The 23,357-nt window shown below is 52.3% G+C and overlaps 3 protein-coding genes across 5 annotated transcripts in view; 2 read left to right on the forward strand and 1 right to left on the reverse strand.

Moving 5' to 3' along the window:
• The window catches only part of Mybpc2 (myosin binding protein C2), a 24,575-nt gene extending 24,234 nt beyond the window's left edge, over window positions 1-341 (forward strand). The window contains exon 28 of the mRNA XM_050121277.1: window positions 223-341. Within this exon, the coding sequence (XP_049977234.1) occupies window positions 223-233 (11 nt within the window). The 3' untranslated portion in view covers window positions 234-341. The remainder of the gene's footprint in view (window positions 1-222) is intronic.
• Window positions 342-469: 128 nt separating this feature from the next.
• Window positions 470-5,205, reverse strand: Garin5a (golgi associated RAB2 interactor 5A). Of its 2 annotated transcripts, XM_050121287.1 has the most exons (5): window positions 5,063-5,205; window positions 4,774-4,874; window positions 4,183-4,313; window positions 1,659-1,953; window positions 470-1,124 (listed from the first exon to the last, which is right to left on the reverse strand). In XM_050121287.1, the coding sequence occupies exons 1-5, from the start codon at window positions 5,103-5,105 to the stop codon at window positions 1,068-1,070; spliced, it is 627 nt and encodes a 208-aa protein (XP_049977244.1). In that variant the 5' UTR covers window positions 5,106-5,205; the 3' UTR covers window positions 470-1,067. The 2 variants fall into 2 exon arrangements, with proteins under 2 accessions (XP_049977244.1, XP_049977243.1); XM_050121286.1 differs by having other exon boundaries at window positions 4,774-5,171.
• Window positions 5,206-5,317: 112 nt separating this feature from the next.
• Window positions 5,318-12,003, forward strand: Emc10 (ER membrane protein complex subunit 10). 2 transcript variants are annotated; one of them, XM_050121285.1, is made up of 8 exons: window positions 5,389-5,530; window positions 6,926-6,998; window positions 8,878-8,987; window positions 9,539-9,643; window positions 9,814-9,995; window positions 10,091-10,184; window positions 10,967-11,053; window positions 11,236-12,003. In XM_050121285.1, the coding sequence occupies exons 1-7, from the start codon at window positions 5,417-5,419 to the stop codon at window positions 11,051-11,053; spliced, it is 765 nt and encodes a 254-aa protein (XP_049977242.1). In that variant the 5' UTR covers window positions 5,389-5,416; the 3' UTR covers window positions 11,236-12,003. The 2 variants fall into 2 exon arrangements, with proteins under 2 accessions (XP_049977240.1, XP_049977242.1); XM_050121283.1 differs by lacking the exon at window positions 10,967-11,053 and having other exon boundaries at window positions 5,318-5,530.
• The last annotated feature ends 11,354 nt before the right edge of the window (window positions 12,004-23,357 follow it).

Below are 23,357 nucleotides of genomic sequence, written 5' to 3' on the forward strand. Positions count from 1 at the left end.
GGGGGGGAGAGGGAGAGGGAGGAGAGGAGAGAGAGAGAGAGAGAGAGAGAGAGAGAGAGAAACAGCTCTCCACTGGTGTTTAGGGCCAGTTGTTGGATGGGCACTCTCTTGCCCCCTCTGCTGGTCACATGGATACATGCAGTATAAAATCCGGGGAGCTGGTAGGAAGGTGTGGTGCAGCCACCTCCGCTGTCTCACCAACCTCTCTCCTTTCTCCCGCAGTGCCACAGTGACAGCTGTCAGGACAGTCAACAGAGCCCAGACATCAGCTCTGCAGCCCTTGGAATGACAGTCAGCTTTCTAGAATGGTCATGATGATAAAATACTATTACTCAAATTATCACGTGTCCATCCTTCCAGAATCTGCAGTTCTTGCCTGCCTGTGGGTGGGGTTAGTTAGTCACTCTGGGGTACGGGATGGCCCCCACAAGGCAGCCTTAAAGATCAGATACCACTGGTTGCCATCTTGGAAGATGGCATTTCCTGAGGGAACTGCTTTGCCATGGCGTTTACAGTAGTCAAAGGTGAAACTCATGCTCTGTGGCCTGAACTCTTTTGAACATCACCAGAGGGAAGGAGTCAGGCAGGACAGAACATCCGAGACAGGCTTGGGAACACCTGCCATCTTAGCTATCTGGAAGGCCAGAGTCCTCCTGGGCAATTAAAAAACACCTGCGTTAAAATAAAAATAAAGAGAAGAGGGCTTGGGGTGGGGCTCAGCAGTAGAGCCCCTACATAGAACCCTGCAGTGAGGGATTTAGGGGCGGCTCACTGGTGGAGTGCTTCCTTAGAATGTGGGAGGCTCTGGGTTTCATCACCAGAGGGAAGAGGAGGCAACTGGAAAAGCCTTGGGGAAAGTGGGTACCGGAGCACCAAGGACACAGCGTGCACAAAGCATGCTAGAGGAAGACCTGGGGCAGCCTGTTGCCTTGGTGATTGTGGCATTAAAGAGCCAGGACCTAGGTGTTCGTTCTTAAGAGCCTGACATTTATTAACTTTAAAATTTCATCTGTCTGGCTCTGAGCTGAGCTGGCTTCATCTCCAGTTCTTTGGCGATCTGGTGTGAATCAGAGTCCCCAGAGTTCTGAGACCTGCGGGTCCAGTCTTGCCTCTATGGCTTGGAGCTAAGGAGAAGAGCGTCCATCTAAGAGCTGGGATAGGCAGGTCTGTGGATGTCTTGGGAAGAGGCCTCACCTTCCAGAACTGGCCTCTTGTGTTCCCCTTTCAGGGAACTAGGCTTGTGCGGCCAGTCTGAGCCCACCCCTTCAATGAGTAGGCCTCCCTCCCTAGACTCCACTTGGTGTCAAGAAGAGGCTGGGGGAGGGCTGTGTGCTCTTTCTTAGGAGCCTACAAGCAGTTGGGCTAGGAGCACCAGCCACACAGTTCCCACTCTGCTGCCAGACCCTGCCGCCTTCTCCTTAGAACCCCTAAGAAGCAGGAAAATGGTAACCTTTCTTCAGGCTCAGGGATCCAGACCTAGTTGTTCTCCCTCAGACCCAAGAGTCCAGGCCTCAGCCCTCCTCCCTCCTCCCTCAACCCATGCATCCAGGGTCCAGCCTTCCTCCCTCCGACCCAAGGGTCCAGGCCCCAGCAGGCCTACCTGGTCCCTCTCCATCCTTCCTGGCCCAACATCCCTGGGCTCGCGGCCCCACTCTCACCTCCGGGGGCCGCTGTCCCTCCTCGCCCTCCTCTTCCTCCTCCTCCTCCTCTTCCACCTCCTCCTCCTCGTCCTCCTCAGGCGCGGTGTCCTCGTGCGTGAAGGGCACGGCACAGGCGGGCGAGTGGAAGCGCAGACGGTAGAGCAGACGCACCCAGCGGCCGAACTCGCGGTCGCGGGTCTCTGCCGGTGCACGCAGCTGCAGGTAGAAGGCACGACCCGTACGGAACTTGACCTTGAGCTGCTGGCGGCTCTCGTCGTGCACAAACAGCTGCACGAATTGCAAGGGGAACAGCCTGATGGGAGAGGGGCGGCTCAGTTGCGGCCTCTTACACCTCCTTGTGTTTCTAGCCCTGTCGCGATCCTTCGGGGACTCCCACTTCTTGATGGCCCTGGAATGCCTAAGGTGGCCCCCTCTCTCTCCTCTGTCTCTCTCTCTCATCCTGGTCCTGTCCTACTGCCAAATCCTCGCAGCTGCACCTTCACCTGAGTCCCATCAGGCCACCAGAGGGCCATGTTTAGCATCTTAGTTTGGCCCAGCCAAAGTCAAGGCTGGGTCCTCCCTGGGGACCAGAAGCCCCTGCCTGGGGTATAGTTTCCATCACCCCATGTTCTCTATCTATGCTGTTTCTTCCCCGGTCCCTACAACGTGAGCTCCTTGGATTCTGAACTCTGACCTGGTTTTGCCCAGTCCTGTTTTTCCTAATATGGTGAATGGCTGAAAGAATGCTTGTCGAGTATTTGAATAAGCAAATTGCTCAGGTTTTCAGCTAGATTTAAGGTCCAAAGAAAAGGAAGATACTGTCCCAAGAGACTGAGTAATGTGACCCGGGCCACGCAGCGGTGGGTGCAAATAAGGTTGTGAGCTAGCGGTGGGCCACCTGATGTGTCCAACCTCCTCCTTTCTATGCACATAGATACACAGAACAGTCTCCTGTTACATGGTGACCCCAAGTCACGGGACAAAGCCCGTGTCCTTCAGTGGACAAGGGATGTCCCCTCAATGTCACAGCAGTTGATGACACACACTGCTCACACTGTGCCAGGTGCTTCACGAAACACAAATAGGAAGGACTGTCCTGCCGCTCACCTTCCAGATGAGGAGACTGAGGCACAGCACAGAGGAGACAATAAGGTTTGATCCCACGCTCTGGGGTTGCTGACTTGTTCAAGAAAAACCCAGCCCCAGGGATGAGTTGGAAGAGTCCAGTTGGCTCAGCCTGGAGTAGGGGTGGGGCTAATTGCCAACAGGGTTTGTTTTGTTGTGTTGACGAGGAAGCTATCAGTAGCCCAGGTTGGTGTGGAACTGGCTGTACTATCCATCCTGGCTCTGAACATTTGTTCCTCCTGCCTCCACCTCCTGAGGGCTGGGATTACTGACAGGACTCATACACGTTGTTGGCTGCAAGCAGGTGACCCCAAGCTTGCATTCAATATTCAAACATTGTTGCTGGAAACAGTGCAGTTTACCAGGGCAGAAAACTGTTTTGAGTAATATTCTCCACTGGGAAGGAGATAATTGGGTGTATTCAGGCACATTCCCCGCTCCCTTCTGCCTTTTTTTGAGAGAAGGTCTCATATGGCCCTGGCTGACTGGAACTTGTAGACCAGGTTGGCCTTAAACTCAGAGACTCACCTGCCTCTGCCTCCTGAGGGCTGGGATTAAAGGTGTGCGCCACTATACCCAGCTAGTGCCAGGCTCTTTACATGGCTGTTGGGGATTCAAACTGGGATCCTCATGCTTGTCCTGAAAACACTTTACTGACTGAGTCACCCCCTAGTGATCCCATTTTACTTTTTATCTTGAGACATAGGTCTCACTAAGTTATCCAGGCTGGCCTAGAAGCCACTCTTATATCTCAAGCTGGCCTTGAACTTGTGCCTCAACCTCCCAAGTAGCTGGATTGTCAGGCTTGTGCCATTAGGCATGGCTTTTTTCTGTTTCCTCGCTGTCTTTCACGAACTGAGATATGATGGGAGAGGATGCAGGTCCCACAAGAATACCAGAGTGTGCACATGTACTCCAAGCATGGAATGTTTGTGGCTCAAGCAGGGTAGGGCCTAGGCTAGGAAAAGGGATGTTCTGAGTGTGAGGTTTGTACTTGGTGGTACTTGATTTCCGCATGTGAAGTTTTCAGTGAGAGGAGCAAAGCGTAACAGTGGACTTGAACGCAGTACTTTGAGACCAGGATTGTGAGGGGCCTCAGGTTCTAGTCCCAGCTCCTGGCCTGCTCTGTGGGACTCTGGGCCATAGGCCTGGGCTCTGATCCTGACTTTATCTCTCGGGGACTGAGGAGCACCTGGAAAGTTGAAAGCATTGTAATAAACTGTCACCATCCTGACCCTGTGGTGTCACCGAGGACTGTCCTCCCTCATCTTGCCTAACTTTTGACCTTTGTGAACTTCCCTGTCATCTTTCTGAGAAGACAGGTCTGGCACTTATTGGTGCTCTTGGTCCCCCAAACCTGGATAGCAGAATGGTGGCTGTAAGGTGGGAGGAGGCTGGGACCAGGAAGGGCAGTCACCCGAGGAGCTGTAGGCGTCCATTCTCCTTGTCAGGGCCAGCAAGCAGCAGCAGGTCTGGCAGCTCCAGGGCTGGACTAGAGGCTGCCACCCCCATGGTGACCTTGTTGGCGACTTCTCCAAACCGGGTCACCTGGGGCCAGAGGTTAGAGGCAGGATGGATAGATGGAGGACAGAACTGAACAGGATCTGGGGGGTGCTGGGAATCTTGACAGGGGGGGAGTTGAAAGCAGGTCAGGGGCTGGGAATGTGGCTCAGTATATAGCACCTGCCTAGAATCCCCTGGTGCCGGGCTGTGGGTGTAGCGAAGTGGTGGAGCTCCTGCCTAACGCGAGCAAGGCCTGGGTACCATCCACAGCACCACAAGAGAAAAACGAAGGGTGTGGGCCAGATACTTTAGGATTAAAGGATAAGAACCACATGTGTGCGCAGTCAATGAAACTGAGACAAAGGCTTGGCGATATGAGAGGGTTCGGGGGTTATGTAGAACACTTGGGAGATCGACAAGGCGAAGGATCATGGGGGGAGGGGCAGCCACAGTTCGCAGAGCAGGGGCTCCGTAAACAAAGGGGCGGAGGTCCGGGGCTCCACACCTGCACGAAGTTGCTCTCAAAGATGGGGAAGTCGCGCAGCTGGTCGAACTCGCCGCTCAGGAGGTGGCGCTGGAGGCGCCCAGGGCGGCACGGGGCGTAAGCTGGAACCAGGGGGCGGTCTGCTGGGGCGAAGGGCTGGCATCCACCCCAGGACAGGTACGAGCCCCCCGGCAGGGGGCGCACGCGAGGCAGCGGCCTCCGCATTGCGGGCCCCATGCTTCCCAGGCTCCCTAACCAGGGACAAACCCTCCGGACCCGGCTCCTCCCCTGCCCTGCCATCCGGCCTCACCAGGTCCGCCCGGGGCCCGCTTAGGCTTGCGCGCGCCCTTCATCGCCACGCCCAGGCCCTGGGTAGGGACGAAGGGTGGAGTCAAGGCCAGAAAGGTAAGGGGCGGGGTCCTAGCGCCTATGCTATCACAATGAGCACCGAGCTTTCGGTGGCGTCAGGAACGTGGCCTCTCCTAGGAAGTGGAGCTGGGAGGGTGGGCCTTAGAGGCCCGGATGAAGAAATGGCCGCTCTAAGGGAGGCAGGCGAACGAGGGCTAGTGCGCAAGGGCGGCACGCGGCGCAGGCGCATGAGCCTCAGGATGCACTTGGGTTCCCAGCGTGCTTTACGGCGCTCGGCTCTTCTCAGATCCTCGTTATGGTGGCCGCGGGTGCTGGGGCTGCCCGGCTGCTCGTGCTCTTGCTGATAGCCGCCGCGGCTCCAAGTAGGGCCCGAGGCAGCGGCTGCCGGGTCGGGTCCGCCGCGCGCGGGGTGAGTGCTGGCGGCCGGGGCGGGGCCGCCTCCTGCAGGCTCTAGATGGATTCGCATCGTGAATATTCATGAGAGGATGCGGTCTGTAACCGAAGCTGACTTGGCTTGACTTGGTTGTGCACACCTTTCATCCCAGTGCTCAGGAGGCTGAGACGGGAGGATTAAGGAAGGAGTTTGAGGCCAGCTTGGGCTGCATGACATTGTCTCAAAAATACACAAAAGTGGGTGTGATGGTGCACGCTTTCAATTGCAGTATTCGGGAGGCAGAGGCAGGTGAGTTCGAGGTCAGACAGGGCTACACAGTGAGACCCTGACTCAGTAAACAATACAGATATAGCGCTAGCGCCTGAGCGCTAGGGATGGAGTCGTATTTCTGAGTATGCACGAGGAAGCCAGGTTCTGCAGGAGCCATTGAGTGTTGTAGATACTGAGTAGGAAAAAAGCTTGAAGTTAAGACATAAAAGGCTTTGGTTGGCGTGAGGGTGCAGTCCTGACATCCTAGGAGTTCAAGGTTAGCCTGGGCTTCCTAAGACCTGTTTCAAAAAAACAAAAAACAAGACCCCCCCTCCCCAAACAAAAACGGTGCTGGCCGCTCTTCCAGAGTACCCGGGTTCGATTCCTAGCACCCACCTGGCTGCTCACAACTGTCTATAACTCCAGTTCCCGAGGATCAAACACCCTCTTCTGGCCTGCCAGGCATGTACATGAGCACAGATGTACATGTAGCAAACACCCATACACAAAATTCAAAACCAAACCAAAAAAATGAAGCCGCTGGCGGTGACAATTTATCTGTACCTCCAGCACTCAGCAGACTGAGGCAGGAGGATTGTCTTGCGTCGAGTAGCCTGGGAGTGGTTTAGTGAGACTGTTACAGAAGATGGGAAAAAAAAGTGTAGGATCAAGGATGTACTGAAGAGGGGGTGGAATTCTTGACAGTGAATGGCCAGGGTATTAACATTTATGCAAAGGAAGCCAGTGCCAGTGAGCTCAGGAAGGAAAAGCTCCACAGTGAGTTGGAGTGTAATACCAGCACCAGGCCCTGGAGGCAGAATGAATGAGTTAGTGATTAGCTTGGGCGATACAGTGAGCCTGTCTCAAAATAAAACAAACACAAAAACCAAAAAAGAAGTATAAAACCCCTAGCTAACCAACCAGCCAAACAAAAGATAATGGCCTGGGTCTTGGACACGAGTAACATTTAAACATGTTTATAGGGTTTTCTTTTGAGCTGTGAAAATCTCAGAATATTCATGAGCAGGACAGTTCTGGGGAACATACCTGTAATTGGATGTGAACATGGCCTTCAATCTGCCATTCTGTCCTGGGGCCAGTTGGTTCTGCCCTGCCCAGAATTTGAGTGGTCTTTACCTGGGGCTCCTGTCTCTCCTCCAGGCTGGGGCTGATGGTCGTGAAGGTGAGGGCTGTGGTACTGTGGGATTGCTGCTGGAGCATTCATTTGAGATTGGTGAGTTCAGTGTGTTTGAGCCTTGTACGTATCCAGTGGGACTAACAGCCTGTCTGTTGGAGAGGGTGGAGAGAAGCTACTTTTAGATGGCTATACCTGGCTTCAAGGGATTGAGTGCTTGTCCGGCATGTCTAAGGGTCTGGGTTAAATTTCTATTAATAGAAATTACACACACATATATAGCACACACATGCATAGATGCATATTCATGCACATGTGTACACATGGGTGTAGGTACATGTGCATACATGTACGTGTGATGGCTAAAGAAGCTGCGTTCTAAGCCAGGCATCTACCTGATACCCACTAACTGTCCCCGCCTACAGCACCTGGAAGGTAAGGTCTCGGCCTGACTCAGTGACCCCCCACCCAAAAATGTATAGCTGTGACCATCTTGGTTTTTTTTTTTTTTTTTTTTTTTTTTTTTTTTTTTTTTTTTTTGGTTTTTCGAGACAGGGTTTCTCTGTGGCTTTGGAGCCTGTCCTGGCACTAGCTCTGTAGACCAGGCTGGTCTTGAACTCACAGAGATCCGCCTGCCTCTGCCTCCCGAGTGCTGGGATTAAAGGCGTGCGCCACCATCGCCCGGCATTGACCATCTTGTTATATGGCTAATTGGTTTTGGCTTCTGTAACTTGCTTCCACAGAGACTCAGAGGTTGTTTTGGGTTGCCTTTCCCATGTGGCAGAACAGGCCCGTATTGACTTGTTTGCATAGATATTGAAGGTCTTCTTGTGGTTTTTGCTGTTAACCGTTCCCCATACCCCTCCTCCATGACACGCCTGAGATTCAGCTTTAAGGCTATCGTCCTCCTAGCCGCTAATCAATAACCCTTTTAATTATAATTGGATTGAGTCTCTGGTCTCTCCCAGGGCCACAAAGTCCATAGCACATAGCTTCTCTTTTCTGCCTTCCACTGTTCCAGTTCCAGCCCTTCCTAGGAGGGAAGTCAAACCGGGGACCTTAGACAGCTGGTCACTTCACCCACAGTCCAGAGCAGAGAGAATGAGTGCACACTTGCTCACTGTGCTCAGCTTCCTCTCTACACTCAACCACAACTCACGATAAAAACCTAGGGACCGGTCTTGCCTGCAGTGGGTGGGCCTTCCTGCTTCAATGAATGCAGTCAAGACATTCGCCCACAGATGACACCCACGACCCAGCCTGACCTAGACAGTCCCTCACTGAGACTCTTCCCCTGTGGTTCTAGATTGTGTCAGGTTACAATTGAAACTAGCCGTCAGGGCCTCTGCTTGTGTGTCCAGATGTCAGCATCACCCTCTTAAAATGTCCTGTTGCTTTGTGCTAATAAAATTGTCGTTTGCAGAAATTAAATACAACAAGTTAACATCACATGTACACATCTGGGTGTACACATGCATGCATACATACATAGGCACACACAGTATATGTATGAGTTTGTGTGTATATATGTGACATGTATAAAATAAATATATAATTTCTTTCTTGCCCCCGACCTGTAGGAGCAACCTCAGACCTAGTCAACTGAAGGAGGAATGTCAGAGCAGACTTCTCTAACCTTGACTTGTGTCTTGCCTTTGCTCCTAGTCTTGTGAGGCAGAGGGTCTGAGCATTGGCCCATTTTACAGCAAAGGAAACAAGTCTGGGGCAGCACCACAGGGTCCCCTTTTTCAGGGAAGGCAGAACTGGGCCAGCCTCAATATCTGCCTGACTAAAGGGTCTGACCAGTCGGCTCAGAGCGTGCTCTTTGCTGTGGTTGTCCCATAGAGTTGTAACCACCCCAGAGTCACTAGAAGGCAGTGCAGTACCTGACAGCAGACAAGTGGGGGAGGAAGCAACTGTCACTGAGGTGGGGCAGGTCACACTTGAGGGGATTGGTACTGAGCCCAGTTCCCCACAGGTGATGGAGCCAACTTCCAGAAGCGTGGCTCGTTGCTCTGGAACCAGCAGGACGGTACCTTGTCGGCAACACAACGACAACTCAGTGAAGAGGAGCGGGGCCGGCTCCGGGTGAGGTTGGGGCCCTGATGCCTAACTCAGCCGCCTCTCCCTATGGGGTACCTTCTTACTGTCCTGAGAAAGAGCCCAGAACAAGAGGCTCCTTTCAAGCTTCAGCCTTGTCTGGGCTGGGCTCTGTCCTTGCTCCCCATGTGAGGGAGGCAGGGGAACTTGCTTTGTTGCAGTGGCTGTGTGCCTCGGTGCCTTCTGTGCAGGAAGGCAGCGAGAGGCCTGCTGTTGTCTCCCTGCCTGGTCTCCATGGGATTCTCTGTCCTAGCCACTCCTACAGGCCATCATTTGTGGTACCTGAGTTTAGGTGTGTACGGGTGGAGGATCATGTGTGTCTGGATCCAGTCTTAACAATGCTGGGATGCTCACTTGAGCTGATGTGACTTCTCCACCGGGGAGTATGGGTGTATGGGAAGCCCCAGCTGTTTGAGCCTCTTGGTAGCCAGGAGGAAGATTCTGAGCAGACTGCTATGAGAGCAAGGCTGGGGAAGCCTCCTCTTGACCAGCCTGCTGGGCTGACACTGTCCCCTCATGGATGTCTGCGTACCCTGCAGGATGTGGCTGCCGTCAATGGCCTCTACAGGGTCCGGGTCCCCAGGCGGCCTGGGGTACTTGATGGTTCAGAAGCTGGCGGCTATGTGTCTTCCTTTGTCCCAGCGGTAAGTCACTGATGAGGAACTGTTCAGCTTGAACTCTTGCAGTCGGTGTTGGTCCGAAGGACCTGGGCATGGGGGTAGGGGCTCTGGAGGATGCCTGTGCATCTGTGGGGGCAGTGCAGCAGAGCTGGGCAGCTCTCCCTGACTGTTCCCACCCTCTCCATCTTCCGCAGTGCTCCCTGGTGGAGTCTCACCTCTCAGACCAGCTGACCTTGCACGTGGATGTGGCTGGCAACGTGGTGGGACTGTCAGTGGTTGCTTACCCTGGGGGCTGCCGGGGCTCTGAGGTGGAAGATGAGGACCTGGAGCTGTTCAATACAACTGTGCAGTTGCGGCCTCCAGGCACCGCACCAGGGTGAGTGCTGGAGCGAGGCCAGGGCCACTGGCTGCCCCAGGCACCCTAGTACTGGGGCTCTAGCCCTTACCTTGCCCCTTCCCTCCCATGTTTAGCCCTGAGACTGCGGCCTTCATTGAGCGCCTGGAGATGGAGCAGGCCCAGAAGGCCAAAAACCCTCAGGAGCAGAAGTCCTTCTTTGCCAAATACGTGAGTGCGGCTCCTTCCACACCCCCTGCTCCCAGCAGATGATGTGTGTGTTCTCTGAGTGCAGCTCCTTGCACACCCCCTGCTCCCAGCAGATGATGTGTGTGTTCCTCTGGTGGGAGGCTGAGGACTGTAGACCCCATCTGAGTTGTTAAGGACTGAGTGGCTCTCGAAGCCTTATAGCCTGGGCTGGGCTGGGGATTTGCAGGCACAGGTACCCCAAGCCTGTTGGGAGCAGAGCGGAGTGGAAGGTAGCTGGGTGTGGACAGACAAGCTGTGGGCATGCGTGGAGGGCCAGGAGGGAAGGGGCAACCCAGTGGGCAGTGAGGGAGCTTGAATAGGTAGGACCTGTGTGAGGCAGGGCCAGAAGGCAGGTGGCCCTGGAGTAGGTGTAAGAGGCACAGGAGGGGCTGCAGAGGAGCATGGGAGGGCACCTGCTGGCCTGAGTCTGTAATACCCAGGCCCTGGAGTGGGAGGGAGTGTGAAGGGCCAACCCTCCTGAGGAGGCCAACTGTACCAAGTCTTCCATCCCTTGAGGTTGGAGACTTGTGCCAGGCTCAACAAGGTAAGGAGCCAGCAAGGCCAGCATGGATCAAAGGAGAGGTGGGAGGGCGCTGAGGCCAGCGACACGAGCTAAGCCCCTTTCCCGTAGGGGCCTCAGAAGCTCCCATGTCAGGAACCAAGTCCTGGCAAACCTCAGCCCTGTGTCTCTGCACTTACTTCAGGGCTGGCCCTTCTCACAGCCAGTCCGCTGACCTGCCTCCCTGCCTCCCTCCCTCCCTCAGTGGCACCTCATCCTGGGGGGGGCCGTGTTGCTCACAGCCCTGCGTCCTGCTGCCCCAGGGCCTGCGCCAGCGCCAACGGAGGCCTAAGTGAGGACCCAGACCCCTGCCCGCCTTGCCCTCTGCCCACACCCTCCTGCTCCTACCCCTGCCCTGGCCCTGCCTGTAGTGACTAGGGGAACCCAGCCCCTCCCTTCCATGGCCCCTATCTTAGACCAGCCTCACCACTTACATCCCTTCTCTGTCTCTTTGTCCACCTGTCCCACCTGCAGTGGATGTACATCATTCCAGTTGTGCTGTTCCTCATGATGTCTGGAGCACCGGACGCCGGGGGCCAGGGTGGCGGTGGGGGTGGGGGCAGCGGCCGGTGAGAAGCTGTACCACCTGGAGTCCTCCAGAGTTTCCTGTCCTTGGCCAGTCCAAGAAGGAGTTCCTGTCCCTCTGTCTCCCTATTGCATGAACGTGAAAGGCTCTCCCTTCTCAGGAGCCCGCAGCCTTCTTGCAGGTCCTTCATTCTCTCTCTGAACCTCTCTTTTGAGAGCCAGGGTGCACCTCCCTGTAGCCACCTCAGGCCCACCGGCTTTCCTGGGTGCTGTGCTACTATGTCCTGCCATGTGGCACTGTTCCCTTGCTAAACATGCACAAGCCCCGCCCAACCCCACTCCACCATGCAGTTTGGGAACATGCCGGATTCTCTCCAGCCTCTGAGCCTTTGTCCCCATCCCCATGCACTCCTCACTGTCACACTTAGGCTCCTGCTGCTGGTGGCCGGGTCTACCTGCCAGCATGTTGAAGCCTCCAGCCACTTTCCATGTGGCATGCTTTGCTCTCTGCCCCAGAACACCATGGTGACTTCTAGCACCGTCCTTCCTGTCTGAGGACAGCAGCAGGAGAGGATTTGGGGTCTCCCCGTTAGTCTGTTATTTTTGCCATTTGTGTGCGTGTTCGGAGAGCCAGGCTTGAGCGTGGCTGCTGCTGACCTCAGCTGTGTTGTATGGCTGTTGATTAAACTGTCCCCTGAACGGCTACCATTCAGCTCGCTTCCTGCCTTTGCCTGATTTATGTTTGAATGGCTTCCTTAGGACGCACAGAGTGAGTTCCTGTGAGCAGAGACACCTTCCGAACTGCAGGAGGAGGCTGGTTCCTGACCCCCTGGTGCATTTGTTCCTTCCCTTCCCAGCATATGCACACTTGTTGGCCCAGCAGCTGCACGTGTTCATATTGTCTCCCTCATCCTCATATAAGGCTTGCACCGGGACCTGGCCCTCACTGGATGAGTTTGTGTGTTGGTACATGGGAATCAGTTAGAATCCCAGCATTCAGTAGGCTAAGGCTGCCTTAGCTACATAGTGACTTTAAGGCTAGCCTGGGCTACACAGCAAGCCCCTGCATGAAGAAGCTGTGGGTTCAATCCCAGCAGTGCAAACACCAGCTGTGCATGGTGGCACATACTCAGGAGCAGCGCTCAGACTGAGCCAGGAGGATCAGAAGTTCAAGGTGTTGCTTGACTATTTAGCAGGTTTGAGACCAGCGTGGGCTACTAGACACTCTTCCCTCACAATACAAATCACAAAACCAAGGCCATTGTCTGCACTTTGAACCTGCCCTGTGAGGGCAGTTCTCTGTGTCCAGTGACTGCAGGTCTGACCTGGAGTTGGAGTTGCATTTGTGCTGTGGCAGTACGCCACCTGACGGGAGCAGCCGACGGCAGGAAAGGCTGATTGGGCTTGGGGGTGCAGAGGGTTTGGCTCATCCTCGTGGGGTTGGCCTGCAGGGCTGCTGCTCAGTTCATGCAGGCCAGGTTGTGATACTGCTGATACCAGGGTAGACAGGAAGCAGCGGTCTGGGTCAGGCAGCACCTTTGCAGGCCCAGCCCTCAAGGGCTACCCCCTCCAGCTGGGTCCCCGCCTGGGAAGGTTCGGTAGCCTCTGGGAACAGTGCTAGCTGGGACATCATACCATGACACAGTGCTCCTCCCCAACAGGCCATCCTCAGGGGTGGCTTGGGAAAGGCTGCAGTGCCACCTGTCACGCCTGCCATCTCAAGATCAGCTCGCGGTGGTGTGTTTCCTTCCTGGGCCTCCGTGCCCGCAGCCTCTTCTCTCTGGCCAGTGTGACTACTCAGACCCCTGCACACCGTGGTGTGACGGATGGCCTTGGTCCCAGGGCTTTGTCCAGTTCACATCCCCTTGCTGCTGTGCATGGAATGGTGGCCTCACATCTTGTCACCAACATGGTGACCAGGAGGATGGCCGCAGCAGAGGCTGTGCTCCCTGCTCCTTCTGTGCTGACCTCTTTCCTGATTACTTAAGAGTGCAGACTGATTTTTTTTTTCTGGAATGTTTGCTATGCAAATCTCAATCCTTTGTCTAAATTCAGGTGCTGCTTTCTGGGCTGTGGTGTAGCTTGGTGGTTAGATGCTTGCCCAGCATGTCTAAGGAAGACTCTGCGTTCCATTTCCATTACTGCCAAACGATCCAGACTATATAAAGAACTAAAAAAAATAAAAAATAAAAAAAAGAAAAACAGCTTAAGGGGTAAAGGAGCTACTGGGATGCACAGCCTGCCCTCAGGGTGAGGACAGTAAGGATGGAGACTATTCACAGGTCAGGGAAGTGAAGGCTGGGGTGTGGCTCAGAGTGCTTGCCCATTACCCACGAGGCCCTGGGTTCAAACAGCAAAAGCTTCTGTTCAGATTCTGGCTCACCCCAGCCAGTTAAAACAAGTACTGGTAAGGGTATGTATGATGCTGAACACTCATGGCTTGTGGGGATGCAAACCATCTCAGCCACAGTGGATGTGGGCACAGAAGGTTCTTGAGAAACCGGTGTTCTGTCAGGGTGTGGTGTGCGCTGACCTCCACAGCAAGGTCTGTGTGTGTGAATAATGAATTTTAAAATGTGTGCGTGTACCGGCTGACTGTGTGAGGAGCACCTGTGTGTACCAAATGACTGAGGAGCGCCTGCATGTACCAGATGGCTGAGGAGCGCCTGCGTGTACCAGATGACTGTCTGAGGAGCACCTGCGTGTACCAGATGACTGTCTGAGGAGCGCCTGCGTGTACCGGGTGACTGAGGAGCACCTGTGTGTACCAGATGACTGTCTGAGGAGCACCTGCGTGTACCAGATGGCTGTCTGAGGAGCACCTGCGTTTACCAGATGGCTGAGGAGCGCCTGGTGTACCAGATGGCTGTCTGAGGAGCACCTGTGTGTACCAGATGGCTGAGGAGCGCCTGGTGTACCAGATGACTGAGGAGCACCTGTGTGTACCAGATGACTGAGGAGCATCTGCGTGTACCAGATGACTGAGGAGCGCCTGGTGTACCAGATGGCTGTCTGAGGAGCACCTGCAGAGCCATCTTTATACTTTAGAGGATGGAGCTGTGTCTGTAGCTGGTGGTTTTCCCTTCACTGCAGGTTGTTTTCAACCATTGGCTCCTGTGTTCTCACTGCTGAGTCCATTAGGCTCCCTGGGCTCCATCCTGGTAAACTCTCAGTTCTTATGGGTCCTCAGAGAGCTCACTGTCCAGGGATTTGGGTGTGGTAGCTCCACACAAAGCTTTCTGATCCCCCATCCCTGCTCCCCCGTGCTTACATATGCTCATACGCATTTTCTCTTGTGCTTTGAGCCCATTGCTACTCTGCCTCAGCTACATTCCCACCAGTGGCGCCAACAGTTTTGCTTCCTTGACAGCCCCTAGACCCTCCAGACTGCAGCCTCATCCGCCACCCAGCTCCCTGTGCCTCTGTCTCAGCACAGCGACTTCTGGATTGTTCTAGAAATGCTATCACTGGTCCAGCCTCAGGATGGCCCTGCTCTGCATCAGCTCCCACCCCACTATTCCTGCCCCTCTAGGCTGCTCTAGAGGTAGCCCTGTGGCAGGACACCCATCTGGAGCTTCAGTTTAGCCTTCACCCTGGCCTTTCCACGCACTGTCCGTCCCATCTTGGGCTTCTAACACCAGAGCCGGCCCCATTGCTGCCCTCTCATGGCTTCCAGCATCCACAGGACAAACAGCCCGCTCCTGGCCTGGCATCTGATGCCTGTAATTAGTGCATCTGGCCATGCTTCTTAAACTGCAGCTTCATCCCTCTGCTACCTCCTGCCACAGTCCCTGTGTCCGCTTATGCTCCCATCTCAGCCCTTGATCCTCTCCTAGACCCTCTCCAACTTGTTGGCTCAGGCATAAGATGAAGGTAGCTTGGGGGAACTCTCCTTTCTTTGCCCCATCCTGGGATACCCTTCTCTGTTTCCTAGAAAGCTCCCCCTTTCTGGCTTCTAGTCTCAGGCTGGCTCTTAACCTGTCCTTGGCTTCTTTAATGTCGTGTGTGATTCTGCTTCTCCATTGTAGCACCTGGAATTTTGGAGGCTTCTTATCCTCCAGGGAAATACTCTGACCAAAGCAGGGGCCATTCTTGGGCTTCTAGCTGTTCCTCACGATCCTGGCCAGTTTTTATGTCAACTTGACACAAGCTAGAGTCATCTGGAAGGAAGAAACCTCGACTGAGAAAATGCTCCAGCTGTAGGCTTTTTATTTTTATTTACTGTTTTTGAGACAGGGTTTCTGTGTGTATTCCTGGTTGTCCTGGAACTCACTCTGTAGAACAGTCTGGCCTTGAGCTCAGATCTGCCTGCCTCTGTTAAATATGTACGCCACCACCAGCTGGCTGCATTTTCTTAGTTATTGATGGGGAAGGTCCAGCTCGTCGTGGGCTGGTGGTACTAGGTTCTGTCAGAAAGCAGGCTGAGCAAGCCATGATGTGCACACCAGTAAGCAGCCCCCTCCATGGCCTCTGCATCAGCTCCTGCCTCCAGGTTCCCGCCCTTTCCTGAGTTCCTCCAATGAGGGACTACAATGTGGAAGTGTAAACCAAATAAACCCTTTCCTCCCCAACTTCCTTTTGGCCGTGGTGATTCCTCACAGCAACGGGAACCCTAGAGGTCACCCATCCTGCTTGTGCCCGCCTTCCATTTAGCAAGGTGATGGGTTGTGCATAGACCAGCAGGTTTGCAATCGCGACCCCCTAGTATGCCTGGGTCCCCCATCCCCCTGGAAAGCAGACAGTCACTCTCAGTGTGAGACTCCATGTCAGGATCTGGTTGAAGCCAGGTGTTGTGGCACAGACTTGTAATTCTAGCACAGAAGCAGGAGAATCAGGTTCAAGGTTACCCTTGACTACACAGGGAATTAAAGGCCTACTGGAGCAGCATGATGTCTCAGATAGGCAAACAAACACTTGCTGTGGATGTTTCTGTATTAGGAGTAAAAATGTTCATTTTAACAGAATTTTCCATATCCCTCCATCCACAGCTTCCCTCACCCCAATTGTCCTTTATTGGGGACAAATTTCAGTGCTTGATACAGCTGGGTTGCAGTTCCACTATGTGCCAGCAGATGGTGACAGTCCTTTTACACGCGCGATCTGAGCTGGGAAGTGTTGGTCCTTTGGGTAGGTGAGTCTAAGAAGCCTCTGTCCTCGCAACTGCTGGTCTTCAGTGTCCTGCAGGTGTTAGACCGATGTTTTCACCAGGAAAACTGAAGTCAGCTGAGGCCTTCATTGCTGATACCTGAAGAGGGCGGATGGCCTGGCAGGGGACAGAGAAGTCTCATCAGCCTTCACCAACCTCAGTGCCCATCCCTGGCCAACCCCGGATCCCAAGTTCTTGCCCTGCCACTTACATGCCGTCTCTGAGGGCAGCTCTCTCTGCTCTCTCAGCGGATTCTTTGCTGCCTGCCTTCAGGGTCTGATTCCTCCAGGAAGTGTCCGGCATCCAGGACAAATAGAAAAAGAAACAAGTGTCACAAAGACCCTGCCCCACACCTGGACTCTGGCTTGGTAGCCATTCTCCAGGTAATCAGCCTCCTGCCATGGCCTTTTGTGGCCACTGGTGGCCCACTTCCCTCCCAGGACCTGGGGACCCTCACAGCACCAGGGTAGGGGCTGGGAACAGCTTACCTAGAGGCCCTTGGGGTTGAGAGCAAGGGAAAAAAGTGGGGGGGGGGGGAGTGAGCGCAGAGGAGTAAAGAATGAAAGGAAAGGAGGAAGGAGAGCGGTCAAAGGACAAGAGAAAGGAGGAGGAAAAGTGGATAGGGCTGGACACAGGTCTGTTGGCAGAGTGCTTGCTGGGCAGCAGGGAGACCCGAGCTTGAGTCCCAGCACCCACACAGTGACCTGGCCTGTGTCTGTAGCCCTGGTGCTGGGGAGGTCGAGACCAGTGGGCTCCCGGGGTTTGCTGGCTGGTTGGCCTCAGCAAAGCAGCAAGTTCTAAGTTCAATGAGTGACGTCTCAAAAACCAAGGTGAAAAACCTGGTGGTGATGCCACACACCTTTAATCCCAGCACTCGGGAGGCAGAGGCAGGGGGATCTCTGAGTTCATGGCCAGCCTGGTCTACAGAATGAGTTCCACGACAGTCAGGCTACAGAGAAAAACCTGCCTCAAAGAACTAACAAGCCACCATCACCAAAAAACCCAAAACAAAACAAAAAAACACATAAGTAAATAAAATTAAGGTGGAGAACAACTGGAGACAGCAGGCGTTGCCTTCTTAGCTCCACACACGTGTTCTCACAGTACACCATAAACACACATGCATATACAAACTAAAAAAAAAATTAAATGGGGGAAACCAAGGTTGATCTCTGTCTCACAAATCCCACACATACACACGAGGGATAGGAAGAATGCAAGAAAGAGAGAAAACCAGGAGGACCCCAGGAATGTGAGGGGCAGAGTAGAGTACTCCAACAGACACCAGAGGGGTGAGCCTTTTGGGAGAAGCAATTAGTACCATGAAACAGGATAGATGGGGAGAGTAGGAGATACTGAAAAGCAAAGGCAAGAAAGGGAGGGATGCCAAGGGAGACGCGCAACTTATATAATTTTAAGTGAGGAGGAAAGAGATGCCAGGATGTTACAGTGTTGGGAGAGCCTGAGCTGTAGAGAAAACTGAGGCGGGCAGAGGAGGTGAGGGGGAGCTGGGTGTACCAGACACCCTTGATCACATTCCTTATGGGACCCAGAGCCACATGGGACTGTGTGAAGGGACCCAGCAGGACATCAAGCCTGGATATCCTATCCCCACATCTTCTGAGACTAGGATTGGGCTAGGGACCCAGCACAGGTGAGAGGGAAGGGTCCAGAGGGAGAGTCAGGACAAGGCAGGGAGGTGCTGTGAAATAGGAATATTATGGTGGAAAAATGAGCAGGGGGGTGGTGGCGCAAGCTTTTAATCCCAGCACTCAGGAGGCAGAGGCAGGGAGGGTTGAGTTCGAAGCCAGCTTGGTCTACAGAGTGAGTTCCAGGACAGTCAGAGCTGTTACACAAAGAAACCATGTCTCAAAAAAAAAAAAAAAAAAAAAAAGGGTAAGAGGAGCGAAATTAGAGTGTGTGTAAGGTCTAGAGCAGAGGGAGGTAGAGGGATGAAGAAGAGTGTGCAGGTGCCATAGGAAATGAGGGGGGCGGAAGAGTGAAGCACAGGACTAGGAGGTGATGGTGGAGGGGAAGGTTGTAGAGCAGCATGAGTTGAAGAGAGGAGGAGGAAAGGGGAGCACAAGGGGAAGAAGAGATTGTAGAAAAGGAAGAAGAAGGAAGGAAGACAAAAGGAAACACAGGAGGAAAGGGACAAGGAACAGGACAGAGTGGATTCAAACAAGGAGAGAGGTGGGAAGGAGGAGGACTCCAGTGTGGACAAGATTAAGGAGAAAAGAGAAAGGGAAGATGAGGGAGAAGGAAGTATGGCAGGAAGAGGGGAGAAGAAAAGGAGATGAAAGAAGAAAACAGGAACTTGGATGGGTAGGGGAAAGATCACTGAGGAAATAGGACAGAAGGAGCAAGTGGCACAGGACAACATGAAAGGAAGCTAATAGGAAGTAGGAGACATTAGAAGCAAAAGAGCAGGGAGGAAGAGGAGGGGGAAAGAGGGAAAGGCAGAATGAAGAAGAGGATGAAGTGTGAGAGGAGGAGGAAGGAGCCAACAGGAGGGAGGATTAGAGTCACAAAGGAGCTGGAGAAAGAGGAGAGAGTGGAGGAAGAGGAGAGCATGGAGGAAGGCTAGGGATGAGGAACAGGAGAAAGAAAATGAGGACAAGGCTAAGGAGGAAAATGTTGGGTAGGAACAGGGAGGAGGAAGAGGAGGAAACAGGAAATGGAGGAGGAGGTAGAGAAGGGAGGGGGGAAGAGAGAGGAATAGAGAAGATAAAGGAGGGAAGGAAGAAGAAAAGAGGATTCAGGAGCTGGAGGAAAGGAAGGAGAAGGGGACAGGAAGGAGGTGGAGGAGGGGAAGATGGGAGGAAGGATGACAAGAGAGAGGAGGGAAAGGAAGAAGAGAATGGGACAGATGAGATTGAGAAAGAAGAAGATAGTCAAAGGGATAGCAGAAGTTGAGGGAAAATGGAGAGGAATAGATGAGATGGAGGAAGGAAGAGAGGATGAAGAAGATAAAGGGGGAAGCAGAAAAGGAGAGGAAGCATAGGAGGAAATGGAACAAAGGAAGAGGAGGGATACAGATGGAGGAGATAAAGAAGGTAGACAGGAGGGTAGAGCAGTTGGAGGAGGGAAACAAAAGGGATAGTTGAGATAAAGGGGGAGGAAGTAAAAAGGGACGGAGAACAAAGGCAGAGCAGAAGAGGGATTAGAGGAGTTAGAGGAAAGGAAGAAGGGGCTATAGAGGTGATATACGAGGTGAAGGGGTAGAGGAGATGGAGGGAAATGGGAAGGCGAGGGAATAGAGCAGATAGAGGAGGAGTTGGATGAAGAGTAGAGTGGATGGAAGTGGGGAGGAGCAAAAGGGAGGGATAAAATAGGTGCAGGGGGAAGGAGGAGAGGAAATGTAAGAGAAGGGAATAGAAGAGGTTGAGTAGATGGAAGTGGGAAAGAAAGAGGATGGGGATGAAAGAAGGGGAGGGGGAAGAGGATGGGATAGACGAAAGAGGAGAGGGAAGATGAGAGAATAGAGGAGAGGGAGGAAGAAGAGGGGACTGAGTAGACAGAGGAAGGGGAAGAAAAATAGGAGTGGATAAAGATGTAGTAGAAATAATTAGGAGAAACAGAAGCATGAACAATAGGAGATGCCAGAGAGAAGAAAGAGCAGCAGGAGATATTGAATGAGATACTGTAAAGGGAACCGAAGGACGAGGGAGGAAAGAGGAGGAGGTAGAGGATGTGGGAAGACCATAGGGATATACATATAGGAATAAAAGAAAGGGTAAAAGAGAGTATTGGAAGTAGAGAGGGAGGAGCAGAAAGGAGGAATTGAAGGTGAAGAGAAGGAAAAAGTTGAATTAAGGATAAAGAGGAAGCATAGGGGAACAGTAGGACAGGAGAGGGTTAGATGAAGGAAGAAGAAAGAGGGAAGGGAAAATATTAAGAGATGATACAGATGAGTTGAACAGGACAAGAGAAGATAAAAGGGAGAATGTTGAAGAGAAGACAGACTGGGAAGAGAAGTGAGGCAAGAGCACAAGGAAAATAAAAAGGAGGGGGGACAAGGAGGAAGAGGGAGTGGAAGGATAGGAGTAAGGAAGAGGGGAAGAGCATTAGAGAACAGGAAAGATGAGAAAGTGACGAATGTAGAAGGGAGAACATGAGAAACAGAATGGCAAGGAAGAATTAGAGTTTGCAGAAGAAGATGAGGGCAAGAAGAAGAGAGAGAAAGAAATAGGATGGGGAAGGGGTTGTAGAGAAAGAAGGATTAGGAATAGGGGAATGAGCGAGAAAGGCGATGGGAGTTAAGGAGGAAAGGGGAAGAGGATTATCCTCTGGAATGGTGAGTTACTAGGATGAGAATGACTAGAATAGGAAGTGAGAGGAAGATTAATGAAGATTAAAATATAGGAGAAGAGCAGGAGAGAAAGGAGATAGAGTAAGAGTGTGAGATGAGGAGAAGGGGGAAGGGGAGGAGAAACAAGTAGGAGAAGGGAGGTGAGCTAGATCATGGGGGTGAGGACTGGAAAGGAGAGCCGAGGAAGGAGGAAGAGGAAGGCTTTAGGAAATACAGATGGTGAGAAGGAAAGGGAACTGAAGAGGCAGAGGAAAGAAAGGAAAGGAATGAGAGAATGTAGGGAAGAAAGACAAAGGAGAAAGGGCAGAGAAAAGGAGAAGGAACCACAGGAGAAGAATGAGGAAAAAGCAGGAAAAGGAGAAAGTGAAGGGAAGACAGGATGAAGAGAAGGAAGAGTAGTGTGCAAGAGGAAAATCTAGAGGCAACAGTAAGGGAAGGTGGAAGTGGTAGGGCAGAAAGTGGAAGAGGAACGGGAAGACGATGGAGGAAGAAGGATAGAAGGGGAAGAAAATGAAGGGGAAGTGGAGGAGAATTCATAAAAGGAGAAAGAAAGCTGAAGAAGAAGGATAGGAGAAGGATGAATGGTAAGTAAAAAAAGAGTAGAAGGAGAAAGGGAAGCAAAGAAGAGAAGTAGGGAGGAGAGAAAGAAGACAAGATGACGAAGAGGGAGAAGAAGAGCAAGAGAGAAAAGTGAAATGGAAAAGAAGGGAGAAGAGGAAATAAAGGAGGAGAAAAATAAAGGTGGAGAACAGATGTGAAGCAGGTGGAAGATGGATGGAGAAGGAGGAGTAGGTGGATGTACAGATGGATGAGGAGGAAAAGGGGTAGAAGATAGATGAGAGGGAACAGAAAATGAGAGTAAAGGAACAGGAAGTAAGAAGATAGGAGAAAGGAAGAAGAAGGAATAGGAAGATATGGAGGGGGAAATAGAGAATAGGAAGCTATGGAGGAGGGAATAGAGGATGGGGAAGCTATGGAGGAGGGAATAGAGGATGGGGAAGATATGGAGGAGGGAATAGAGGATGGGGAAGATGGAGGAGGGAATAGAGGATGGGGACGATGTGGAGGAGAAATAGAGGATAGGGAAGATGGAGGAGGTGAGCAAAGAGGAGATACAAGAGGAAGATATGGAGGATCAGGATATGAAGGAGAAGAAATTGAAGAGAAAGAGATGAAAGAGGAAGAGATGAAGGGGTAGCAGGAAGAGATAAAGAGAACAGTAAGAGATAGTTGATGATAAAGAAGACAAGACAGAGGAGAAGATGGAGCAGGAGGAAAGAAGAAAATGAAGGAGGAAGAGAAGGTAGAGGAGAAGAGACAAGGGAAAGGTGGAAGAGGTGAAGATAAGGAAAGGACAGGATGAGGTAGAGGAATAGGATATGAAAGAGAAGGTGGAAAAAGAAGTCAGAAGAGAAGAAAGAAATGAAGGAGATGCAGATAAGCAAGGCAAGGAAGATATGAAGGAAGAAGACAGAAGGGCAAGATGGGGAAGTAGGCAGAGAAGATGGAGTAGATGAAGAGATGCAGAGGAGATGAAGGTGATGGAGGGAAAGGAGATAGATATGTTGGAGGAGCAGGGTGATGAGATGAAAGAAGAAAGGCTGGAGCGGGGCTGGAGAGATGGCTCAGTGGTTAAGAGCATGGCCTGCTCTTCCAAAGGTCCTGAGTTCAATTCCCAGCAACCACATGGTGGCTCACAACCATCTGTAAAGAGGTCTGGTGCCCTCTTCTGGCCTTCAGGCATACGGACAGAATATTGTATACATAATAAATAAATATTTAAAAAAAAAAAAAGAAAGGCTGGAGCATACTGAAGAGTAGGATGATGAGGGGTAGGAGTAAGAAGGCATGAATGGGGATGTTCAAAAAGATGGAGATGAAAATGGAGAAGTAGATGAAGAACAAGCATTAGGAGATGATGGGATTAGAGAAGAGGGAAAGGGTGGAGGAGAAGGAGAAGGACAAAGAAGAAGAGACAGGAGAAAAGTGAACAAATGAGAGAAAGGAGATGGAAGGTATGAGGGAGGCAGACAGAAGATGGAGGTGGAGGAGCAGTAGAAGATGACGTTAAAAGGACATGGAAGAGGAAGAAACCGTAAAGATAGAAGACAGAGAGTGGAAGAAGAAGGGGAGAAGGAGGGGATGAAGATGGGGAAGAACGGGAGTCATGAGGAGGGGATGGAGGAAGTGGAAATGGAGGAGGAGAAAGAAATGGCAGAGATGAAGATGGAGGAGGAGCTGGAGAAAGAAAAGATAGAAAAGGAAGCAAGAGAAGTGAGAGGAGGAGGCAACAGAGGAGGAGGAAGAGATAGAGATGGAAATTGAGAAAGATAGGAGAAAAAATGGAGAAGAAAGTAGAGTAGATGGAGAAATAAAGGAATGTAAAAGGAGGAGGAAGAGGTGGATAGGAAGAAGAGATGTAGGAGAAGGAAGAGCAGGAGATAAAGATATGAAGGATGAGAAGGAAGAGATGAAAGAGGAGGAGATGAAGAAATAGGACAATGGTGAGGGGGAAGATAGAGGAGAAAGGAGATGGGAGAGAGAAGGAAGAGGAGGACATAGAGATGGAGGAAGACAAGGAGGAGGAGATAAAGAGGATAAGGTGCTAGAAGA

The sequence above is a fragment of the Alexandromys fortis genome, unplaced genomic scaffold (genome assembly GCF_014885135.2).
Source record: "Alexandromys fortis isolate MF-2015 unplaced genomic scaffold, M_Fortis_MF-2015_v1.1 scaffold_161, whole genome shotgun sequence".
NCBI classification, from domain to species: Eukaryota; Metazoa; Chordata; class Mammalia; order Rodentia; family Cricetidae; genus Alexandromys; species Alexandromys fortis.